The sequence below is a fragment of the Sinohyriopsis cumingii genome, chromosome 18 (genome assembly GCF_028554795.1).
Source record: "Sinohyriopsis cumingii isolate HCF-2022 chromosome 18, ASM2855479v2, whole genome shotgun sequence".
Lineage (NCBI taxonomy): Eukaryota > Metazoa > Mollusca > Bivalvia > Unionida > Unionidae > Sinohyriopsis > Sinohyriopsis cumingii.
Genome location: NC_142978.1, coordinates 2,269,147 through 2,291,399, shown reverse-complemented (window position 1 = coordinate 2,291,399; position 22,253 = coordinate 2,269,147). Strand labels below are relative to the sequence as shown.

General features: G+C 33.5%; 1 protein-coding gene across 1 annotated transcript in view; it reads left to right on the top strand.

Moving 5' to 3' along the window:
- LOC149775966 (solute carrier family 28 member 3-like) overlaps nt 1-19,306 on the top strand; it is a 51,293-nt gene extending 31,987 nt beyond the window's left edge. The window contains exons 5-12 of the mRNA XM_089941442.1: nt 3,837-4,028; nt 5,963-6,124; nt 9,262-9,387; nt 11,309-11,439; nt 11,883-12,051; nt 12,739-13,002; nt 15,216-15,396; nt 16,875-19,306. Coding sequence (XP_089797568.1) covers nt 3,837-4,028; nt 5,963-6,124; nt 9,262-9,387; nt 11,309-11,439; nt 11,883-12,051; nt 12,739-13,002; nt 15,216-15,396; nt 16,875-16,897 — 1,248 coding nt within the window. The 3' untranslated portion in view covers nt 16,898-19,306. The remainder of the gene's footprint in view (nt 1-3,836; nt 4,029-5,962; nt 6,125-9,261; nt 9,388-11,308; nt 11,440-11,882; nt 12,052-12,738; nt 13,003-15,215; nt 15,397-16,874) is intronic.
- The last annotated feature ends 2,947 nt before the right edge of the window (nt 19,307-22,253 follow it).

Sequence of the window (22,253 nt, the reverse complement as noted above, 5' to 3'; positions counted from 1 at the left end):
AATAACTTAGTGGTTAAAGAGTTTGCGTCATGGCCAGAATGGTTTGATTAATGGCATGATACGGTTTAGGAGGATGTGACGCCACGCATAATGACCACAAGCCTAACAATAGCCCCACATGGGCAATGTCTTAAACGTTACGGACAAAATTTGTTTAAATGGTTTCTACATTTCAGTGTGTAGAGTTAAGTTAAGACGAAGTTCCTGGTGCGAAATTACCATTCAGTCTAATAGAAAGTTACTCAAGCATACAACTGAAACGGTGTTTACAATTTCATCTCCGTTCAAGTGAAAATGAAGTTCTTTATTTCAGTAATTTTGGCTATCGTACTATTATAATACATGCAAAAAAGCTTACAATACTGGTGTGCAATACACATACTGTAGTACAGCTGTAAGACAGTAAGTACGTGTTTTTGTAACTGTGGACTTTGAGATGAAATCAAGTTATAGAATTTTATTTTGATGGAATGGTACACCAACTTTTATCTTAAAGTTGTCTTTCTCGAATGTTTTAGAAACTTGTTTGTAATAATGCCTAGTGTATGTCATGAACTAATAGTAAATTACCTCTCGAACAGAAGTTACGAAAAACACTCTGAAGCAGTGTTACCTTCGTATTTTCCTACCTCAATATTAGGTTGAAGCAGTGTTACCTTAGTATTTACCTACCTCAATATAGGTTTATGTCCAGAACATCTAAATTCACAAATATTCACATGAATGCAAAGAGGTAATCCTCAGCGCAAATATTCATATTGTAATATAAAATATATTTCATTGACTGGTTTTACCTTTTATGTTAATTTGAAAACATATTTGTTTGAATGTCTTGAAAAGATAATGCATTAGATTACTTTTAATGAGGTATTTGCTTTGCTGTTTTATTAGACCGAACAATAAAGCAATTAACTTCATAGCCAATAAACTGCCCCTGCCCCACCCACCCACCCACCCATGTCTTATTTGCTTTACCTACTAAATCTGGTAAATATATTATCTTTTGAGTGTTATTTTGTACATATTGATATGATTAAAAGCAACACAATTCACGGAATATAAAGTGAAGATCAAAATAAGAAACACATTATGTACACTCCAATTTTGTTCTGTTTGTCCGAAAGCAAACTAGCGGTGTGCGCCATGGATTGTGGGTAAATTATATTTCTAACATCAGGGTTAATTCCTAACCTGCCATATTCATTTCATCTCATCAGTCGTGATCTGCTATCGTGTTGTCTATTTGTGAAAGGCACATAATTCTACCTGCCGCGTACGATATGACATTCGAAGTGTTGATATACTGTAAAACACCAAAATGCTCACAACACTAAACTAGCAGGAACTGGCTGGGAATAGTAGCATAAATTATTATTGCAACTTCTTAAGGACACACGGTACTAATTATACGGAAGAACTGTGAACCAGTCTAGAAATGGGTGAAGAAATAATAGAGTATTTACGGGTTTGGTGGTCCATAATTGGTTAATAATGAAAATTAAAATTTTAGTAAAAATATCTTTTGAGAGCTTATCCTATATGTAATTTTCAAAAATTATAGACAAATTTCTACTGATGCAACTGTAGCATTCTTACAGGCTTGACTCAGGAGTACTCAATAATGAAAGTAGCACCTGATTCATTTGGTGCAAAATCAATAATATGTGTTTCATGCACATGTATGTAGACAAAATGCGGCGGCTCATATGGTGTTCTCCACACATAAGCTTGCACCAAGGTTAGATGTGCATGAAGAATTTTAGGTATCATCATCAGCACCCAGAAATTTTAAGTTATTGAATTTTGAATATGATGGTGTTTCCATATGTTTACTACTGGAGTTGAATTAGTACCGTGTGTCCTTAAATTGCAAATTCAGGATGCACCAACTTTCAGCCATTTGTTGTTTATTCAGAATTCCAGTAGACGCTGATCAGTAATAAGCATGTGCATCATGCTGCATTATACCTTGGTTTCATTCCACTGTACATCATTTCAATGCAAATTGGTAAAACCTAAAAAAGTGTTTTGATTTTCATCAAAATTTGACTATCGATATTCTATAAATAAGGTTAAAGAATTTATAGAAAGATAACCTTAGAAAATAGTTTTGCTAATGGTGATATCTGCTTTGGCTATTCATCAAGTTTTTATACAGTTATTTAGATATAGACGTCATTTTAAGGTTTACGTCTTTCCCAAAACACTACTTTATTCATGATATTTGAAGACAAACCATCAAATTGACATTCTTGTGTTTTGTTACATAATGTATGCAAAAAATATTGTCAGTCCAATCTCATTAATCCGTCGCAAATCATCGCCAATAAAAACGTACAATAAACGTAGTCTTCGGATTAGCGAGTTTAATTTTGAATACCATTTGATATAGCATGCATTCATTGCATCGAATAAAAATGACAGTGAGGTAAATGAAATCCTGATTTTCAAAACTAGAATAAAATATAATACATCTAAGTTCATTGATACAACCTCATGTCGGATGTGATTTAATACTGGCCACTTGTATTATTGTCTTCTGTTTTGTATCGTTTCTTGTCTTAATATAACCAAAATAATGACAAATATTTACCGTTATCAAGAGCTACGTACCTAATGAACGCGTCTAATCAGACATACATTATGCAAGCGACAGGTTACAACCTGTCAAACGTTTGCAAAATGCTTAACCTACTTTGAGTTTGATTAATATTATGGCTGGTAAAGAAAATAAACAAGTATAGATAATACACCAGGAAATAAATACGAATATACGCAAGAAGGCGATAATCACTGTGGAAACACGTACCCAGGTGACAATTGTCTACCTTGTCTACTAAAAGGACACTTGGCCGATGCCATATATATATATATATATATATATATATATATATATATATATATATATATGTGTGTGTGTGTGTGTGTGTGTGTGTGTGTATTTCTGCGTGTGTCTGTCTGTCTGTAATATGTACAGTAAATCAAATAAATATAAATTAAACATTGACAATTCTGTTGTTTTTTATGCAGCCTACATGAAGCTTAACTAGAATTTACTCAAAAACTAACAAATATGATTAAATCGCCTCCATACGATACTGCCAAAGCACTGGCTGCTCATCTCAAATCAAGTGACATTCATGCACAAAAGCACGCTAAAGAAAAATAGTAACCCTCAGTCGAATATTTTTCGCTTTACTTCGACACGTGAAACATCATTCGAACCACTTCGCCTAATCTTCGAGACAACAATATGCCTCGGAGAAGTGTTAAGACAGTAATTTGCAGAAGAAAAGAAAAACATACATTATTTATTAAAAGAGAAACTTCGATATATTCGGACTACATCAGCAATGGATAGGAATGGATTGATTGTAAGAATATTAGCGAAGTTGTCAATGAAAGAATAGTTTCATACATTCGCAAAGTTTCACCAATCATTCTTTCTTAAATACTCCAGCTGGTCCGAAACACATTTAATGGCAGCTATAGGCATACGTTCGAGGTATGTATGATTCGTAGGAATTACCTCGAAGTTGCAAACAGTGAAAATAATTTATTTCAGCCTGATAAGCTGCATGTCAATGAGTCCTGGCTGCACTGATCCGACAAGTAGAGGATGAGGGAAAACTGGTGTCAGCAAAAGTTTGCCTAGTCGAAGGAAAGTATGTTAATTTAATAAGAAGGACATCAAGTCGAGGCTTGATTATACTAAAACGATTAAGTATCTTATCATCAAATGCTTTTTTATTGGAAGGTATTTTATTGCATTTCTAGTTTTGTGTCCTTCAATTTACTCAGTTATATAACGTTATTCCTTTGCCATACTTCCACAGGTCAACTGGCATCCCGTTTTTTGGGGCATAGCTATCCAATACATTTTTGCCTTGGTTATCCTAAGGACCCAGTGGGGATATGACATTTTCAAATGGTTAGGAGACCGTGTGACAGAGTTTCTGGAATACACGATGGCAGGTGTAATATTCGTTTTCGGAGATTTGTGGTTTCAGCATTTCTTTGCTTTTAAGGTAAGGCTGTATTTGTGATGCAACATGCTGCGAGGAGCTTGGGGTTTCGATTTCGTCGCGAGCAACATGGGGTGTCGTGTTGTCGGGGGGAGCCATGGGGTGTCGTATTGTCGGAGGAAGCCTGTGTGTGTAGGTGTTCTCGTGGTGAGCTTGGAATGGTTAGAACGTTGGATTCAATCAGTTGATTCGATTTAAACTCAGACTTTGAATTAGATGTTCCAAAGTATACTACTACTACTACTACTACTACTATTATTATTATTATTATTATTATTATTATTATTATTATTATTATTAGTATTATCAATATAACTATATATATATATATATATATATATATATATATATATATATATATATATATATATATATATATATATATATATATATATATATATATATATATATATATTATAAGAACTTTTAACTACAATATAGATGATCGTCTTCAGGGTTTTCTTTATGTTTTCCTGTGTAGGATTTTGTAGGGTTATTATGAGACAGATTTTCAACCAGAATACCCTTCATCGTGTTTCTTTACAACATTCACATTGACGTTTCCAAGATATAGGCAAAGAGAAATTGTATTTTCATGTTTAACGTACATCTGGTTCACAATACTTAGTTGTGACAATTAACATTCCATAATTATTGTAGTTATTATAAGTATTATATTTCTATCTTGATATCAGTGATTTATGTTTGCAAATAGGACGGATTCGAGCACAAATTGTTTCTGGTCAGTCCTAAAATATTTCACCTAGTACTAATTTAGGGCTTTTATCTTGTTCATAAAAAAGAATGTGACCACCTAATATCTTAGTCTTACGTAAGGTAATGCAGCGATGATTACTTTGAACCTTTTGTCGTGTTCATTACCCTGTTTTGGATTTAAACTACAAAATCTGGACTTTATCAAAGCCTAAAGGTTAATATTGACTTTACATTGACAGCAAATATCTTAAATCTGGATTTTTAAAACATCCTTGAAGACAGAGTATAAGTTTCAATTTTATTTTTAAAACATCCTTGAAGGCAGAGTATAAGTTTCAATTGGATTTTTAAAACATTCTTGAAGGCAGAGTATAATTTCAATTGGATTTTTAAAACATCCTTGAAGGCAGAGTATAAGTTTCAATTGGATTTTTAAAACATCCTTGCAGGCAGAGTAGAAGTTTCAATTGGATTTTTAAATCATACAGTCAGGTAAGTTTAATTGACTGATACATTTGTATCACAGCTCGAGCTACAAGAGCAAACACCTATATCTCTATTTGGCATAAAACCGAACACAGAATATATTTTTCGACTTAAGTCACATAGCGACAAATGAGTACATTTTTCAGAATTAAATAAACGTTTTACATGGTGTAGTAGAAATATGCATTGGAAAGCATCAATAACAAAATAAATTTATCGTATATTAAAGTCTTCACAATTTAGGAGCAGCCAAATAAGAATTCAATGAAAATGAGAACAAAATCGGTACAGAAAAGAATACATGAAAAGAACATAGTAAACAATGAAGAAATGAAACATCGAAAATATCAACCAGTAATAGCATATTGGTGGGGTTTTTAATTATTATTTTAAAGTCTACTACGATGGAAAACGGAAAACATACATATCGTTGAACCTAATCAAGATTTTCCTTATTCATTGTGTATTTCTAAAATAACCTGTAAATTATATCAACAATCTGACTGAAGAATGTTGCTGAATCTGATAATTCATAAAGTGATTTTGTTGATTTTAACATTTTTCAGTATTAGACCCGCGTCCTGAGTCATTGCCCTCTTATTTCAATAATTTCAGATTAGTTTATCAATAGAAAGTTCACTATAACCTTACAATCTCAATCTTGATTTACAAGAAAAAATTGCTACGCCATTCTGACTCTGTTGGTGTATTTTCACAGTCTATCTTCTTTGTAGGTGTTGTCCGTTGTGGTGTTCTTCGCCACCTTCATCAATATCATGTACTTCCTTGGTGTGATGCAGTTTCTGGTCCAATATATCGGCCGATTCCTTTCTTTTTGCATGGACACGTCACCGGCTGAATCCATAAACGCCGCTGGGAATATTTTTGTCGGCATGGCAAGTAGAGTTTCGATTCTTGAAAGAAGGATGTTGCTTCTTCTGACCTTGTCAATACGTAAATCTAATCAATAATAGCAACGACAACTAACCCCACCAATTCTTAATTAATTGCTGGCCTGGATTTCACCTATATGTGTGTTCTTTCTTGAAGCTTATACTTTTAATGTTTTGACCCAACTTTAAAGTTCATAAATTATGTTTAAACTAATGTCAAAAACGTTAGTCATATGTGAGTTATAGAAACTTTTGAATGATTTTATATGCTTGTTATCAAATACAGACGACTTATCATGTTTTGCGTGCTATTTGATAGGTTGTTATGTATACTTAATTCGCATTGTTTGTTAGTTGTTTCATTCAATATAAGCAATGGATAATCATATTTTGGATTTGACCTTGTCCAAAATCAACTTCATTTTCTGCCTGACCTAAATCATTGATTTTTTTATTTTAATTCATACCTGATATTTTCTCTGTGAGTATCGATTATTATTAATGAAATTGAACATATTTAGCTTGGTCTGAATCAAGGAGATCGTGTTTTTCATAGTCTTTATCATAATTTTAGTAACATACCTTCTAATTATAGCAAAGAGTTTATGTTGTAAACATCTGGAACCTTCCAGTATGAAATTTTCCATTTGGTAATACTTTTACTTAGAAAATGCTAATTGTGACCCGAGGTAAGATAGAGGACACTATAATTTATTAATCGAAAAATTATTTATTCGTGTTGTAAGGTCTGAGCAGAATCAGTTGTATTGTTGTTGTGTCCAGTATTTCATTCGGGGTGGAATTTATTTATTTAAATTATTTAACTCAAGTCACTCTTCTCTTGAAATATAAAGTGCTCATCAATAATATTCTTGGACATAGAGACTTGGCTTTATAGCGAAAATCAAAATAAGGATATATACTTGGATTGTACTATTGTGATTCAACAAAAGACTTTGGCACATCATACGATGTCGGACATGCCACCACAGGCGCATCAACACTTCCAGCGATGGATTTATTTTGGGGGTACAACTCAAGTTCAGAAATTTAATAATTAGGACTTATGTTCGAAATTCTATGATTATTAGGGATTTAATGCTCAATACCGTAAGTTACTTTTTACATTTTTCACATTTTATTCTAGGGAAATAAACTTTTCTTGAATTTTACAAATCTTGTTGGTTCTCATTCTTTTCTTTTACGTATTTTAAGACAATAGAGTAGTAATAAGGTGAACAGGGAAAGCGAGGGTGAACTATTTTTCCAGTGTTTGCTGCGTCTTCTTTGGAATGTATTCAGCGTTGGGACAGAAACCACACCGTTCCTTAGTCTGTTTCACGAATTCGCCACACTTTGTGAAACCTATCATACTATATGTAGATTAGTGAAGATCATCAATCTATATGACGTTCGGCAAACCCTATCTTCAGATGAGCCGAGACAATCGTCCATTAAGTACACTCTTCCTCATAATAACCTAAGTCTCCATTAAGTACACTCTTCCTCATAATAACCTAAGTCTCGCCATAACTAAACCCGACAAAAGAACGAAAAATATTATCCTTAAAAGTACAAAGAAACCCAATGATATAGACGGTGTTTCTATTAATGGAAGGTCAAGGTCACTGTGAGGTAGAGAATAGCTTGTTTGCATGATAAATTTCGTTTCAGTGTTTATTGTCTTTACTAAATTTCGTGAGTCATCTCCCCATAACATAATGTTACACGCACACGGGTATTTACTTGACCGAGCGGTTGTCAAACCCTGGCGCGATTCTCGCTAGAAGTCATAAGTTTCCCCGACTTTCCAAAGACTTCCATACAACCTCAGTTGTAAATCAGAAAGCCCGACGTGTCCATTCTATACCTAAATTTTCCTCTAATTAATGCAAGACCACAGATAAACCAAACTGTCAACTATCTATCAACCGTACATCTGCGTGTTTTGGCTTCATTATGTTTCCGTACCACCAACCGTTCACGCCTTAGAACATATATGAGTACTCCCTAACAATGGGAACTATTTTAACTCCGCCACCTTAGGCCAGTCAATGTATGCTTTCCAGGCATATTTCGCCGATATAACTGCACCATATTCGCCCGCATGGCGACATAAACGGTCTCTGCCAAGTCCCTTTTTATTTATGCCCTTGTGTAATTTACCGGTTTAATACCGTAAGTGCTGTCCTTGCAGTCACGCTACCAATGTATACCACTAGATTTTAATATGTACTATTTTACGACAGGGACATTCATTCGGTTTTGGTCGGAATTCACTACTAGTGAACCAGGACATCATGGAAACACACTAACACTTCACTCCGTGACGTTTGCTCCTATTAATTAGCTCATTAGTTCGGGCCAGGAATATTTCCATGGCGCCAAATTCCAATAATCAAACAAGTAATCACACAAATCTAAGAATTGCTTAAAACGGGGCACTACAACCACGTGCACATACTCTAAATTTACTACAATAATATAGGAGCTCATTGATTTTAAGAGAGTGAAGTTAAAAGGTCAAGGTCCCTAAGGCACTATAAGGACTCATTAGACGATTTTAAAGCGTATTCTTTTTTAGATTGTCTTTTGTTTTTGTTTTGGTGCACCCGAGTGTTTCATGCTATTTTTCTTTCTTTATGTACATTAGGCATAAACTATCACAGTAACCGTATTTTTTTTTATATTATTGGCAGATTTGGAATGTAATTTACTTTATTTTGTCTGCATACGCCTCACCCAAAAAGCAAGACAGAGACAGAGTTTCGCATGTATAATTTTTAAGTGGACCCGCTCGTTTCAGTTGTGGGAAATTTGCAAACGAAGGTTTTGGCCATCAGCCATTGCACTCGTGAATTTCCAAGTAATCATCTGCGACTATGCAACGGCAATCAAACTTTATCAATGCCACATGGGTGCTCATCGAATCAGACTGGCATTTGTTTGAATGAAAACTGAAGAAATAATTCGTAATCGAATATTTATTTTTCTCTTTTTGAAGAAAATAATTTGTATGACTTGCAATAGCCATTGTTTCTTTATTGATTTGTATTTTTTCGTCACTTCTTGAACATGCAACAGTATTATTATTATTATTATTATTATTATTATTATTATTATTAACATTGTTATTATAGACCGAAGCCCCTTTGATGATTCAACCTTTTCTAGCGGATATGACGAAATCCGAATTACATGCCGTCATGACAGGTGGATTTGCAACTATTGCTGGCAGTGTGTTGGGTGCTTACATTGGATTTGGGGTAAGCGTCTAAGAAATGAACCGAGTCATGGCATTCGTAACTGGTAACTTTTAGCGAAATCTTAGCATATCTTTTTATCAAGGTCTTTTGTCTTTAGCTTACAACAGAAATTAGCATGAAGTATTGTTTGATATTTCTGTAAATGCAACTTATTTCAACAAGTTCAAGTTAAATTGATATCTTCTTTCTTTCCAAATTAGACATTCATCAAATATTGAAAATAATTTCTCTCTATAGCGTCAGCTAAAGGTCTGTGCTTGCGAAGCACCTCAAGCTTTCCTGTTCTGACACCACCCCCAGTTTTAGAGCCTCTTTGTTAAGGCGGTCTACACCCTTATAATTCTACCTTTCTTTATCCGCTTACTACCACCATTTATAATTTTTATTTGTATTTAATAGCATATGTTTATTGTTAGGCCCCGATTTGGAAATAAAGCTTGATCTTACTCTCATAAAGTTAGCTGCATATGAATACATCAACGTTTCGTGACCTGTAATATTGACTGAAATTGTCAGTTCGAGAGAAACGATATTGCCACAGTGGCGATATCAGATCTTTCGAACGAGTGGCAATATAATTGTTGAAGATGAATTGGTTTTACATTGAGGAAATATATATGTTTTTTAGTATGTTGTTCTAAATAGTATTTCTAAATTTAGGCCTATTACGTTTTCTTCTTCTACCCTCCCCCCTCCCTCCCTCCCTCTCTCTCTCTCTCTCTCTCTCTCTCTCTCTCTCTCAGGATTAACATATCCTAAGGAATGAAGATCATGTATATATTTAGTTACTCAATGAGGAGGAGCTATAAGGAAATGCGTAAAAATGAACTCAGAAGAACAGCAGTAGGCTTCATTTGAAAATATGAACTCCGAAGAAAAATAGCAGGCTTCATTTGTAAAAATGAACTCCGAAGAACAATAGTAGGCTTCATTCGTAAAATAAACTCCGAAGAACAATAGTAGGCTTCAAGTATAACGTTCTAAGATTGGTTTGCCACAGGAATCCTGGAAATCATTAGTGACTGCACTTTCATGAACTGTTGCTATTGAGATATTATGTCACCACACAGTGTGCCTTGTACACCTACGACAAAAGGGCAGGTTTTCGGGGGGGGGGAGCTCTTCATTAAATGTAGTAATGAATTTGTTTAAATAGCGATTCTAACTCAACACAATCGTAATCATGTTGAAAACGATGGAGAAATCGGGCATCGATGAGTATTGATTACACACCGAAATTAAACGACAATCGAATAGTAGATGGAGCGTCTGTAGCCGAACTTGATTCTAAGGTTGCTAAGGTAAAATATTCACTATTTTAAAGGAAGAAATGAGCAAACTAAAGAAACTAATTCCATCCAAGTAAACATTTAGATTGTTTGATTAAAAATATCATGCTCTGTAATCTGCTGGATGTGACCGCTCCGAGATGTTTCTACAGATCCCTACCCCAAAAAATTTTGATGCATTAATCCGTACAGTAAATATGTTAGCTTAAATAAAAATTATTTTGACAAAATCGAAATATGAAGCATTATATATACAAGGAAATTTTGCAAAGGGTCGCTGTCTTAAAATTATTGTTAATTTTGGAACTTCTTTTATCGGTGTAACAATGTAGCCGTTATTCAAATTTTCTCCGAAGGGTAAAACGTCCATGCCAATCAATGGTTTTTGCCATAAAAATATATAATATTTTTTTTAAAAAAAGGACACAACGTTTTATAGTAGATACAAAGAAAGACTTCTCTCTTGAAATGGGACAAATTTGTATTGTGACTAGTGGCAAAGCTACTCGCGACAAAACAATGTTTCCGACCACTCCTTAAATAGTTTCTTATACCTACGTTTGGATGGTTTATCAGGCACGTGATTTGCAAATTACTTCATAAACACAGTCAACGTCTTTTTTTGCCTACAGGTGCCCGCCAACCATCTACTTTCAGCGTCGGTGATGTCAGCCCCTGCGGCTTTAGCCATTAGTAAGCTTGCCTACCCGGAAACAGAACAAATCAAGGCATCATCAAGGGATTTTTCGCGGATGGAGAAATCGTAAGCTCATTTCACATATTTGAACATCAACTTGAATTTCATGGTAACAAGAAACTAATGCCAATAACTTGGACAAATTGTATCTAATTAATTAAATCAATGTAGCCTCCAAGACAAAATTTAGTATGAATGTATGCATATATGTACACACGTAAGTAGGTAGGTACATACCTATCTTTGCTTGTAACTTCTTTATGAGATCATTTGTTACCCAAGTTGTTTGTTTATTGCCATAATTATAGAAATTTAATTATTTTATCCGTGTGTGTGTATATATATATCTATATATATCGATATCTATATCTATATTGTGTGTGTGTGTGTGTGTGTGTGTGTGTTGTACTCGCAAATTTAAACAGGTAAGTGCTTCTGTCAAGGTAAGTGAAACCTATTTATTTATTTATTTATTTATTTATTTATTTATTTATTTATTTATTTATTAGACAAGAGCGTAATTTGATTGACGCGGCCTCTGTCGGTGCTACCGCTAGCGTCAAGCTAATAGGCGCCATTGCTGTAAACGTCATTGCTTTTTTGTCCCTTTTGGCTTTTGTGAACGCCACTCTGATCTGGTTTGGAGACAGAGTCGGATTACAGAACTGTTCCTTTGAGGCAAGTAAATCCGCCATAAATACTGATGAGCATGAATCTTGCTTTATGTTAGTATAGGTTGAAAAAGTTACTCAGGGTATCACCGTGTGCCAGTACGAAAAATATGCACAAGGTTCTTTCTATCCGAATGAACACAATAATATTTCATTGCTAAATATTCAAAAAGCAATATTTTTTTTCTTCATCTGCATTAACAATTTAAAATTCATCTGAATGTTATTCAGATTTCAATGTTCCTGTACATTTTGGTGGATGGTTAGTAATTTCACATGTAGCAAAACACAGTAATTATTGTTTCATTTAGATGACACTAAGGTGAAAAGTGTCGAGGTTGTTCTATTCTTGTTGAATAGTAAAGTAACTGTTGTTAGCAAGTTATGAAGGGGATCCTTCTTGTTTTAAGGACACAGTGTTAAATCGGTTCAATAACACATATCGCGATAAAGTTAGATTGTCGTTATGTCGACGAAAACGTGTTTTCAGATACTAAAAACCAAAATCTGTTTATGAACTAGACGTCATCGAAATTTATTCTGAAATTGGCAATGATTTCAGAGTTTATTTTTAACGAAAGTCACTAAATATATACTCCTGTCAATGAAGAAAATATACAAAAAGAAAAGATAACGACGATGACTGTGAGAGGGTGATGATGAATATAAATTGTCGTCTGTGGTATCGTTACAGTTCATCTGCTCCTACATCCTGTATCCAGTGGCTTACTTCATGGGCACGGCACCTGAAGACAGCCGAAAAGTTGCGGAACTGGTTGGCATCAAAACTTTCACCAACGAATTTATCGCCTATGGAGTCCTAAAGGACCTCATAAGTAACAGGCATAAGCTGGAAAATTATACGCGTTTTTTCAATGGGACAGGTCCTTGGTCATGGCAAGGAGATAATATAGTGCTGGGGATCACCAGTGAGACGCTTAAAGGAGGCGTCATTTCGGTAAGTTACGGTAATGTCCGTAATATCTAGATCGAGCTGGTTTGGGTGTGATAAAGACGATCCTAAAATAAAAGCTTTTTTAAAGCATTATGGTTTTATCGTTTCATGGTTTGACTACCTTGAGATTCACTTTAGCTAGACTGTATTGAAAAGCCAAAGTTTCTCTTGATAATATAATAGTACTTTGTTCAAAATAATGATTTTTTGGTATCTGATAACTAATTTATGATATCTAATCTCTTCTTTATTTATGTGATGCACGTTTTTGTTTCTCTGCTACAATATAAAGATCATAGATTGCTCAGAGAAATGGTCGTCTTTCAGGTAAGGTATAAAGTAAACGTAGCAGTCCCACATTTACATAAGTAATTCATATTAAACCAGCAAACATTTTCGCGCAGTACATTTCACCGATCTCAAGAAGAAAATAAAATAGTCCCCTCTCAACATTTACTAAACCTTACCTTCCTGGGCAATGCTTAGCATCGCGGATTTTGTTTTTATTTGAAGGCGACATGATCAGTGATGAACACTGAAATATTCAATATCTATGCTGATCATTTAGTATAAATATATGTTAATGTAAGACCTTTTGCTATGTGACTGGACACGGGTTATCTCAACTTACATCGACCTTCACTTACACGATTTACAAAAGAAAGAAGAAAGACAAGGAACATGACGTCAACTAGCAATCCTGAACCAACCAAAAACATTATTAACAGAGAGGGGGGTGTTGTCAGAGTAGTATAACTATGCAGGATGCAGGATTGGATAACGAGCAATATAAATTAACTGACTTCTCCATTATTGAATATTATACCTTTGAATTGTGGGTAATTGTACGAATATTTTATATCTTTCACGTATCTCTGAACATGTATTATCATTACGATATAAACAGGCTTACATGTAATAACTATAACAAACTTTGGGTTATTTTGAATTGTTTGTTTTTGTGCTACATAATTCGGACAATGGTGAAGGAATGCTGGAAGTTTTCAGTGCCACGATATGAGCAAGAAAGAGATGGCATAAGTTGTACTTTATACAGATCACCCTGCTTGTCTCTGTAACCATGATGGGTTCGTCTGTGTATTATCTCTAAGAAAGAGATACTAATAATTATTATTAAATCCTTGGTGGTGTTTATTATACGTTAGAAGTTTCACAGCGTACATGCAGTAATTTCCGTGACTTTCTAATATTTCGAAAGATCTTGACACTTAGGCCTAATTTTGAAATTTTAATTACGAGAATATGGCATGTTTGGCAATCTGTTATGTTGATTTTACGGTTACACATCTTGCAGACGATAAAGTGTAATCGTCAAATACTATGAAACAGATGGAAACATATTAGTGCCGGTGTTCCATAAGGATCTATCTTAATGGCACTGCTATTTGCGATCCTTATTACCAATATTTCTTAAGAAATAGTTTCAGTGATTGACAGTCTGCCGAGAATTTGCTCTTTTCTTCGCCTCTATATATAGCGAAAATATGAAATGTTAATAAATCATCTCAAATCATCTCGATGACATACTATGATGGTCGAACACAGCGGCATGTGTTACTCAATCCCGAGAAAAATGAAGTTATACTCTTAGCAACTTAGAAACTTTAGAACATGCCTGAGATCACGTGATCATTTTGATTTGTACTTTCTTTCAATTTTTTTAAGTCGTTGGTTTGTAAAGATTAAATTATTAAAAGAATGTCCGCCAGATAATAAACTGACGAAATTTAAAATATTTCCTGAACCAAAGAACTTTACAAACTTTATCGAAATTAAAAGTTTCCTGCTTAAAACCTATTTTATAACATGCTAAATGGGCTATTAAAAATGTTTATATGCTAAGAAAGGATGGCAAGAACTTGTCACAAATAGATAAAGAACTAAATGTTTCAAAATGTATAAAATCATATATATGTACTTACATGACATTTGCAATGAGGATCTTCCAGATAGCTTCGGGCGTATTAATACAAGTTACTCCTTTAAGACTTTCAACTGACGCAAAGTCTTTCTTTCCATCGGCATTAAGACAGTGGAATGATCTTCACAAAAGTTTCAGAAATGCTTTTAATTCTTTTGTTTAAAACAAAAGATTTAACCACGAATACAAATGCGGACAATATTCTCTGTGTCATGTCATTAAAAATATCTCAAACTTTAAAATTCACCGATAAACATTATTATACACATTTTAGGTCCGGTCTGAAGTCATAGCCACTTATGCACTTTGTGGATTTTCTAACTTTGGCTCAATAGGGATCACACTCGGAGGAATGGGGTCTTTGGCCCCTAACAGAAAGAAGGAACTTTCTAAAATGGTACTAAGGGCCATGATAGCTGGAAATGTGGCCTGCTTTCTGACGGCTTGTATTGCAAGTACGTTTTACCTCTTTCATGTATGACAAATTATTATCCATTTTTTCTGTTATATTCTGTTCAGTCAAGTTGAATTTATTGAAATGTATTTCATTCTGTTTTGCACTAATCCTATTTTCTATAATTATTCTATAATTAAATCATATATATATATATATATATATATATATATATATATATATATATATATATATATATATATATATATATATATATATATATATATATATATATATGAATATTGTTCTTTTCTAATTTCATTCAAATCTATTCATATATGTACTGCGTTCTTCTCTTCTATTTTTTATGTTACACTGTCCTATTCAATTATAGACTATCATATTCTTTTATTTACTATTTTTCTTTCTGAACCTTTATATTATGTTTGATTTATTTCTGTACTAATCTTTTCTATACCCCCAATGATCTTTCTCTGCTATTTGATTTAATTTTATTCTGTTCTTTTCTTTTTCTTGTTATACGTTTCTATATGATTCTCTAGGTATCTCCAGCATTCTATTCTCTTCGACTCTATTCTGCTTTTTCATACGAAACTTTGTATCAAACATATACAATTAAAAATAAATTCAACTGACCATTTACCAATAGTGTGAAAAGATGTCTAATATATTTTGTGTTAAACCAATCTCAGTCATTACACCAATGATTTATTTCCAGTAAACGCCGCATCTTCTTATGAGAATCATTCTTAAATGCTGTTCGAACTGTTAAAAGAATGTAGGCAACATTATGCGTAATAAACTCTTGAAATTAACAATCAATCATATTACAACATTATTCTTTAATATTAAAAATTGACATTCATAATACAAGACCAATATTTATCATTACGAAAACCCATTTGTGCCCACTATTTCTTGTCTACAAGCCTGTGTCAACCAAAATAAACGTTTTCTAATATTTGAAAATAGCTACTTTCTTATACTATAATCCATTTCCAAACGTTTTAAGATCGTGTTTAAATATTTGAAAAAAATGTTTATAATATAAGAAAATTCTAACTGTCTAAATCTATTATCTTATCTGGGAACTGTACTATAATAAAATGATCATTTCATAATGAAGAAACATTTCCTAAATCAGACGAATTTTATGATGTCTATATAAAATTTACCGGTTTTGTAACATTAGAAAATCATTGGGCAGTGGGAAGTCAGGCGGTAAAGAGAAATGTTAGTATTTTGCCCTCATGGTTTGCCAATAAAAATGACGATTTTAGTATTTGTTTCGCGCGTATTATTATGCTAACGTGTACTGCATTCTTATTTACAAGGTTTAAAATTTCCATTCCACAGAGACAGAGAGAGGGAGACCTTGTAATCAAATTCATTCAGCACAACATGATTCCGTTTGCAATGAAATTAATGATCATTCGTAACACATCCTTGTGTATGACCAACATATTTAACTCATAATTGTCTTATAGTTGAAAATGAAACTTTCATTTTGAATTTCAGGTCTATTGTATAAGGAATTTTAAATAAAGGAAATGGTATCCTACGGTGGAACTAAAGATGTCCAGGCACTAGGAGACGGAAGAAAATCATGTCCCATAAAGAAAACAATCAACGCGTCCAACCCATCGACCACTTTAAAGAGATAAATTTAAGGCGAGACAGAAAAATGATTTTTGATATGTTGTAGTTTATATTGCTCATTGTTACAGTAGCCGATATCACGTGTTTAATAATGAACTTGAATAGTTACCTTGTTTTATTCTAAAATAGCATCATAAGATTTTACTAATGTTTCAGTGTTTGACAGTCCTAAACAAATATCTGTTTTTATAACATTTCATTTTTGTAAAAGTATTTGTTTGTATTTTATATAGAAGGCTCAAAGGCTGCTTTTTTTTATTAATTTACCCAAATTAAGTCACATTATCAAGATTGTTTTAATTTCCCCAAATTAATTAATGTCATCAGGATTTGATTAATTTCCCCAAATTAATTGATGTCATCAGGATTTGATTAATTTACCCAAATTAATTAATGTCATCAGGATTTGAATAATTTACCCAAATTAATTCATATGATCTAGTTTTATTAACTTACCGAAACAAAATCATACCATTCGGATTTTATTAATTTAACAAATTAAGCCGAATCATCAGGATTTTAATAATTATCTTAATTAATTAATGTCATTAGGATTTTAGAAATAAAAACATGAATGCTGACCATTTTAAGGGAGGTAATATTTTAGTCAATGAAATAGTTGATGCATTTGCTTATGCTGGCAGAAATATCAGTTTTTTTTCTGTTAGGATTACTTCGAATTGGACTCACTACTTTGGAAAACATTTCTCCGTTTGCTTTACTAACATTTCTGTCCGAAGATTGCATGTACATGATTTAACATGTGGAACGCTTGAACTTAAAGAAATGTTTTTCATTTTAATAACAGAGCAAAATAAAACATACATCACTCATGACATAATGTCTCTAACATAGCATAAAAATTTTTTATCAATGTCTCTAACACACATCAATTAAACATAACACACATGACATAAATGTCTCTAACGCACATAAATACAACATATAACGCACATGATCATGATGTCTCTAATACACATCAATCTAATATATCATGCGTGACATAAATGTCTCTAACACACTAATAAAATATAACACATATCACATACAAATGTACTCACCAGTATGATTCTGCTTACCTTTTCCGAAAGGAAACCACATTGTGTTATACTCCTGTAATCTAAGAGTAAGGCTGTTTATGGTGCTGTCAATTATGTTGTTATGTTTATATTTTCGTCCTTGTTCATCTGTAACAGATTTATTAGGACAGAAATTTTTAGTACAAGCAATAAGATTAAAATTTTCTCTAAATTGTATTTAAAGTAAGTTTTGATTAAATTATATTGAAAGTAATTTTCTAGTAAAATATATTGAGATTAAATCCATTTATTTCGATATTACAATTATATACTATTTAACAGAGATTGCGCCCTTTTGAACAAATACAAAACCGTCTTATACATGCATTTCCCTTGTATCTTAAAGTCAGCACAAAAAAGGTACATTCGGTAAGTTGTGTAGATAGATGAACTAGACGAATTCAAAAGATTTTTCTAGATGGGTAAATGAGCTGATCTTGCAGAATTACCTACGTAGTGACGTACATAGACCCAGACGATAATCTGTAAGAGACTATGAAGCCTCACCTTGAGATTCTGGCGAACACAAGAACTAGGCACATGTCCATATTTGGCTTTGTCCTAAGAAACTGATATAAATAGTCCCAGCCCAGTGGCACGCCAATTTATTTGCCAGAAACTCAAATAGGCTTCTGTCTTTACAGGTAAGATTATCGTCTGTGTACAATTTTTCATATAGTAAAAGGAATTTTAGTATTATAAGAATTTTTAGTGTTAAGGTGTTAATCTAACATCAGTACGTTGCAACATTGGATTATATTAATATTTCCTTACTATTCTTTAATATGATGTATTGGAAAGTTTAATTGTTTGAAGAACTTATATTTACTTGTAATTATATTAATGATTAGAGTAAAAAGCAAGTTCGCTACCAACTTCATACTCAGTAATAGTTAATTTAGACATAAAATACTCTTTAAAAAATAGAGTTTAATATGTTGACATTTTGGAATAAATTCAGTAACATATATTTCAATTACGGTATTAGTCTGAAATATTGAATTTTAGATTCTTTAGCTATGGTGAAATTATTCGATATTTAATTATATTCTAAAAGGCAGAAATTATACAATGTATGATGTTGGTAACTGAAAGAATTTCGTAGTTTTATATGTATCTCTTATATCCGTAATTTAAGCTTATGTAGTTTGATATTGGAATGTAATATTATATGCTGAGTATTTCAATAAAGTTTATTCGCCAGAAATTCAAGCAGGTTTCTGTCTTTACAGTCGATCCCGTACCTTCGTTTCCCCAGATGTAGCCACATCTTCATCGTCAAGTGACACCTCTTTCAAGAGGATTGAACTTCCCCTCTCTCTCTCTCTCTCTCTCTCTCTCTCTCTCTCTCTCTCTCTCTCTCTCTCTCTCTCTCTCTCTCTCTCTCTCTCTCTCTCTCTCCGTTGGGTCTTGAAAACAGCTTGACCAAGAGTTTATGAGACAAACAATCCGTCTCATAAAAGCTGATGGACAATCCTTTCTCGTAAAGGCCTATGGATAAATCGTTTTCTGATGGATAAACTTTTTTCATAAAAGATTTACTGGGTGGCACATACACGAAAATCATCAAAATAGGTTTACTTCAATACAAAATGTTTGATTACTTTTCAACTTAGATGTAAATATGATTTAAACAAAATTAAACGTATCTTGTGGATGTTTTAATTTATAAAGTAGACAATCTGGAAAGCCATCCATCCATTTGTAGGCTAGATTTCGGCGTTATACAATTAACATTGTTATGGCAATGGACAGTCGATTTTGGCTCCTAGTATTAGTTGGTGCTGGCACATATGTAACTTTAGCCATGTTATGTCATGATATATGTTTTATCTTTTGCATCTACATTGACATCACTATACCTATTCACATGGCTAAAATGCTCTACATTGACATCACTATACCTGTTCACATGGCTAAAATGCTCTACATTGACATCACTATACCTATTCACATGGCTAAAATGCTCTACATTGACATCACTATACCTATTCACATGGCTAAAATGCTCTACATTGACATCACTATACCTATTCACATGGCTAAAATGCTCTACATTGACATCACTATACCTATTCACATGGCTAAAATGCTCTGCACAGAATTCAGCTAGTGACAGATTTTGCATGATAACATTCAAATCCAACTGATGACATATTACAACATATTATTATAAGAAACAGTTTAATCAAATAAACGAGTATTTCCTAATTTAATTTGCATATCTGCATATTATAAACGTACACATCATCATAGATTGCTATATATATATATATATATATATATATATATATATATATATATATATATATATATATATATATATATATGGAGGGTGCGTGTGTAATCTTACAAGACTTTGTTACATCAACATCAGTTCAAGTGATATACATAAAGAATCAATCAATCTTTAAACTCTAAATATTTATTCATAGCAATATCTCTTTTTTATAATATGAATGGCGATCTTAAACAAGTATTTATTTCATTTTAAATTTTCGAAATCAACTTAATAATAAAATATATTCCATTTTCTAACTGCTGCTATAGGCATATTGTGTTATTTAACAGGCTTATCAATTTGTAGCAGTCGATCAATGTAAATGCTCAATATCCATTTCAAGTAAGTAAATCTGGGTAAGTCGTAAAATAAAATGATGCATATGCAGTAACTTAAATGACTGCAAAATAAATTCAGTATCGAAATTTACCGAACATGGGCAATGTAAGCTCAACAAACCAGAGCGATTCCACGAATAAGTGTCGCAGTATAAGCAATGTAAGTCAACCAAACCACAGGGATTCCAGAGAATAAGTGTCCGTGTTTAGAAACGCCGTAAACGTTTGTTCATCCATCAGTGTATATGCGTATGACTGTGTGAGTCCTTGGAATCCACTAAGTTTCATTTGTTTTTTTTTTTTACGTTACTTTAACAATTTTAATCATATAGTTACGATGTGGGTATCGCTATGATGCATACAGTTTATACTGATGTCTAACACTAGGGCATCTTGTCCCACCCAATCACATTATCCTAACATCAGGACGACCAGTCCTAACACTAACATCTTAATGCTGAGCACCAAGCGAGAGGGCTACTAGTACCCTTTTGATAAGTCTTTGATATGACTCTGCCGGGGTTCGAACCCACGACTTCCCGCATCTGAGGCGGACGCTCGAACCACTTAGACCACCAGATGTACAAATGTATATGCCCATTCAAGCATATACCTTCAAACGAAAGCAATAAAAAGCACCATATGAATTATTTCCAGAACTATTCGTGTATCTAACATTTGGTTTGAAGAAAAAAGTCAGCACGTCATTGTCCCGCCTCTTTCAGCTGCAAACCACCGTACTATCAGTTTTCCGTTTTCCCCCATTTTACATAAACAAATGATCTACAAGTATACAGGAACCTATTGTAGATCAAATTAACTGGTCTCTGAGTTTTGGCGGAAAGTTACATTTTTTGCTTATGATACTGCTCGGCAACTTAGAATAGGTAATTGACCTTCATATGCTTCTTATACTACCCGATGACTAAGAGTGGGCCATTTATTTTTATATGTTTGTTATGGTACCAGATAACATGATAACAAATTTTTATATGTATATGCTTGTTATAGGGCCCGATAACTGAGAATGGGCAGTACAGAACTGAGCTATCCATTATGCCCAATAGAAATTTATATAGTTTTAAGTTTTTAGACACTGACCATCCCTACGTTCACAAATCTCTGTTGAGTTATTCCCTCGTAAAGATTAACTTCGCTCCAATTAATCTCAGTTCTAGACACACAAAGTTTGGAGAACATTTTGTATGGCTGGGCATGTGACAGTAAGTACTCTGTTAGCTGTATAACTACGAACGTTGGGGAATTAGGAGATTACGTAATTCATTTACACGTGGTGTCCCGGTTGTATATTCTCAGTGTCTTCCCGCTAGGGCCGACCATGGCCGCGCGGGGCCAGAGTGTCGGTATCTCGATTGGTATGCTACTGCAATCGCTGATTATGTCTAGACTAGATCAACTTTCGTGATTTGGCGGAGAATATAGCTTGACAAACTCATAAGGACGACCTTAGACCTGAAGCGCTGGGCCCCCTCAAGAGCGGGGCCTGGGGCGGTCGCTCCACTTGCCACCCCCAAACGCC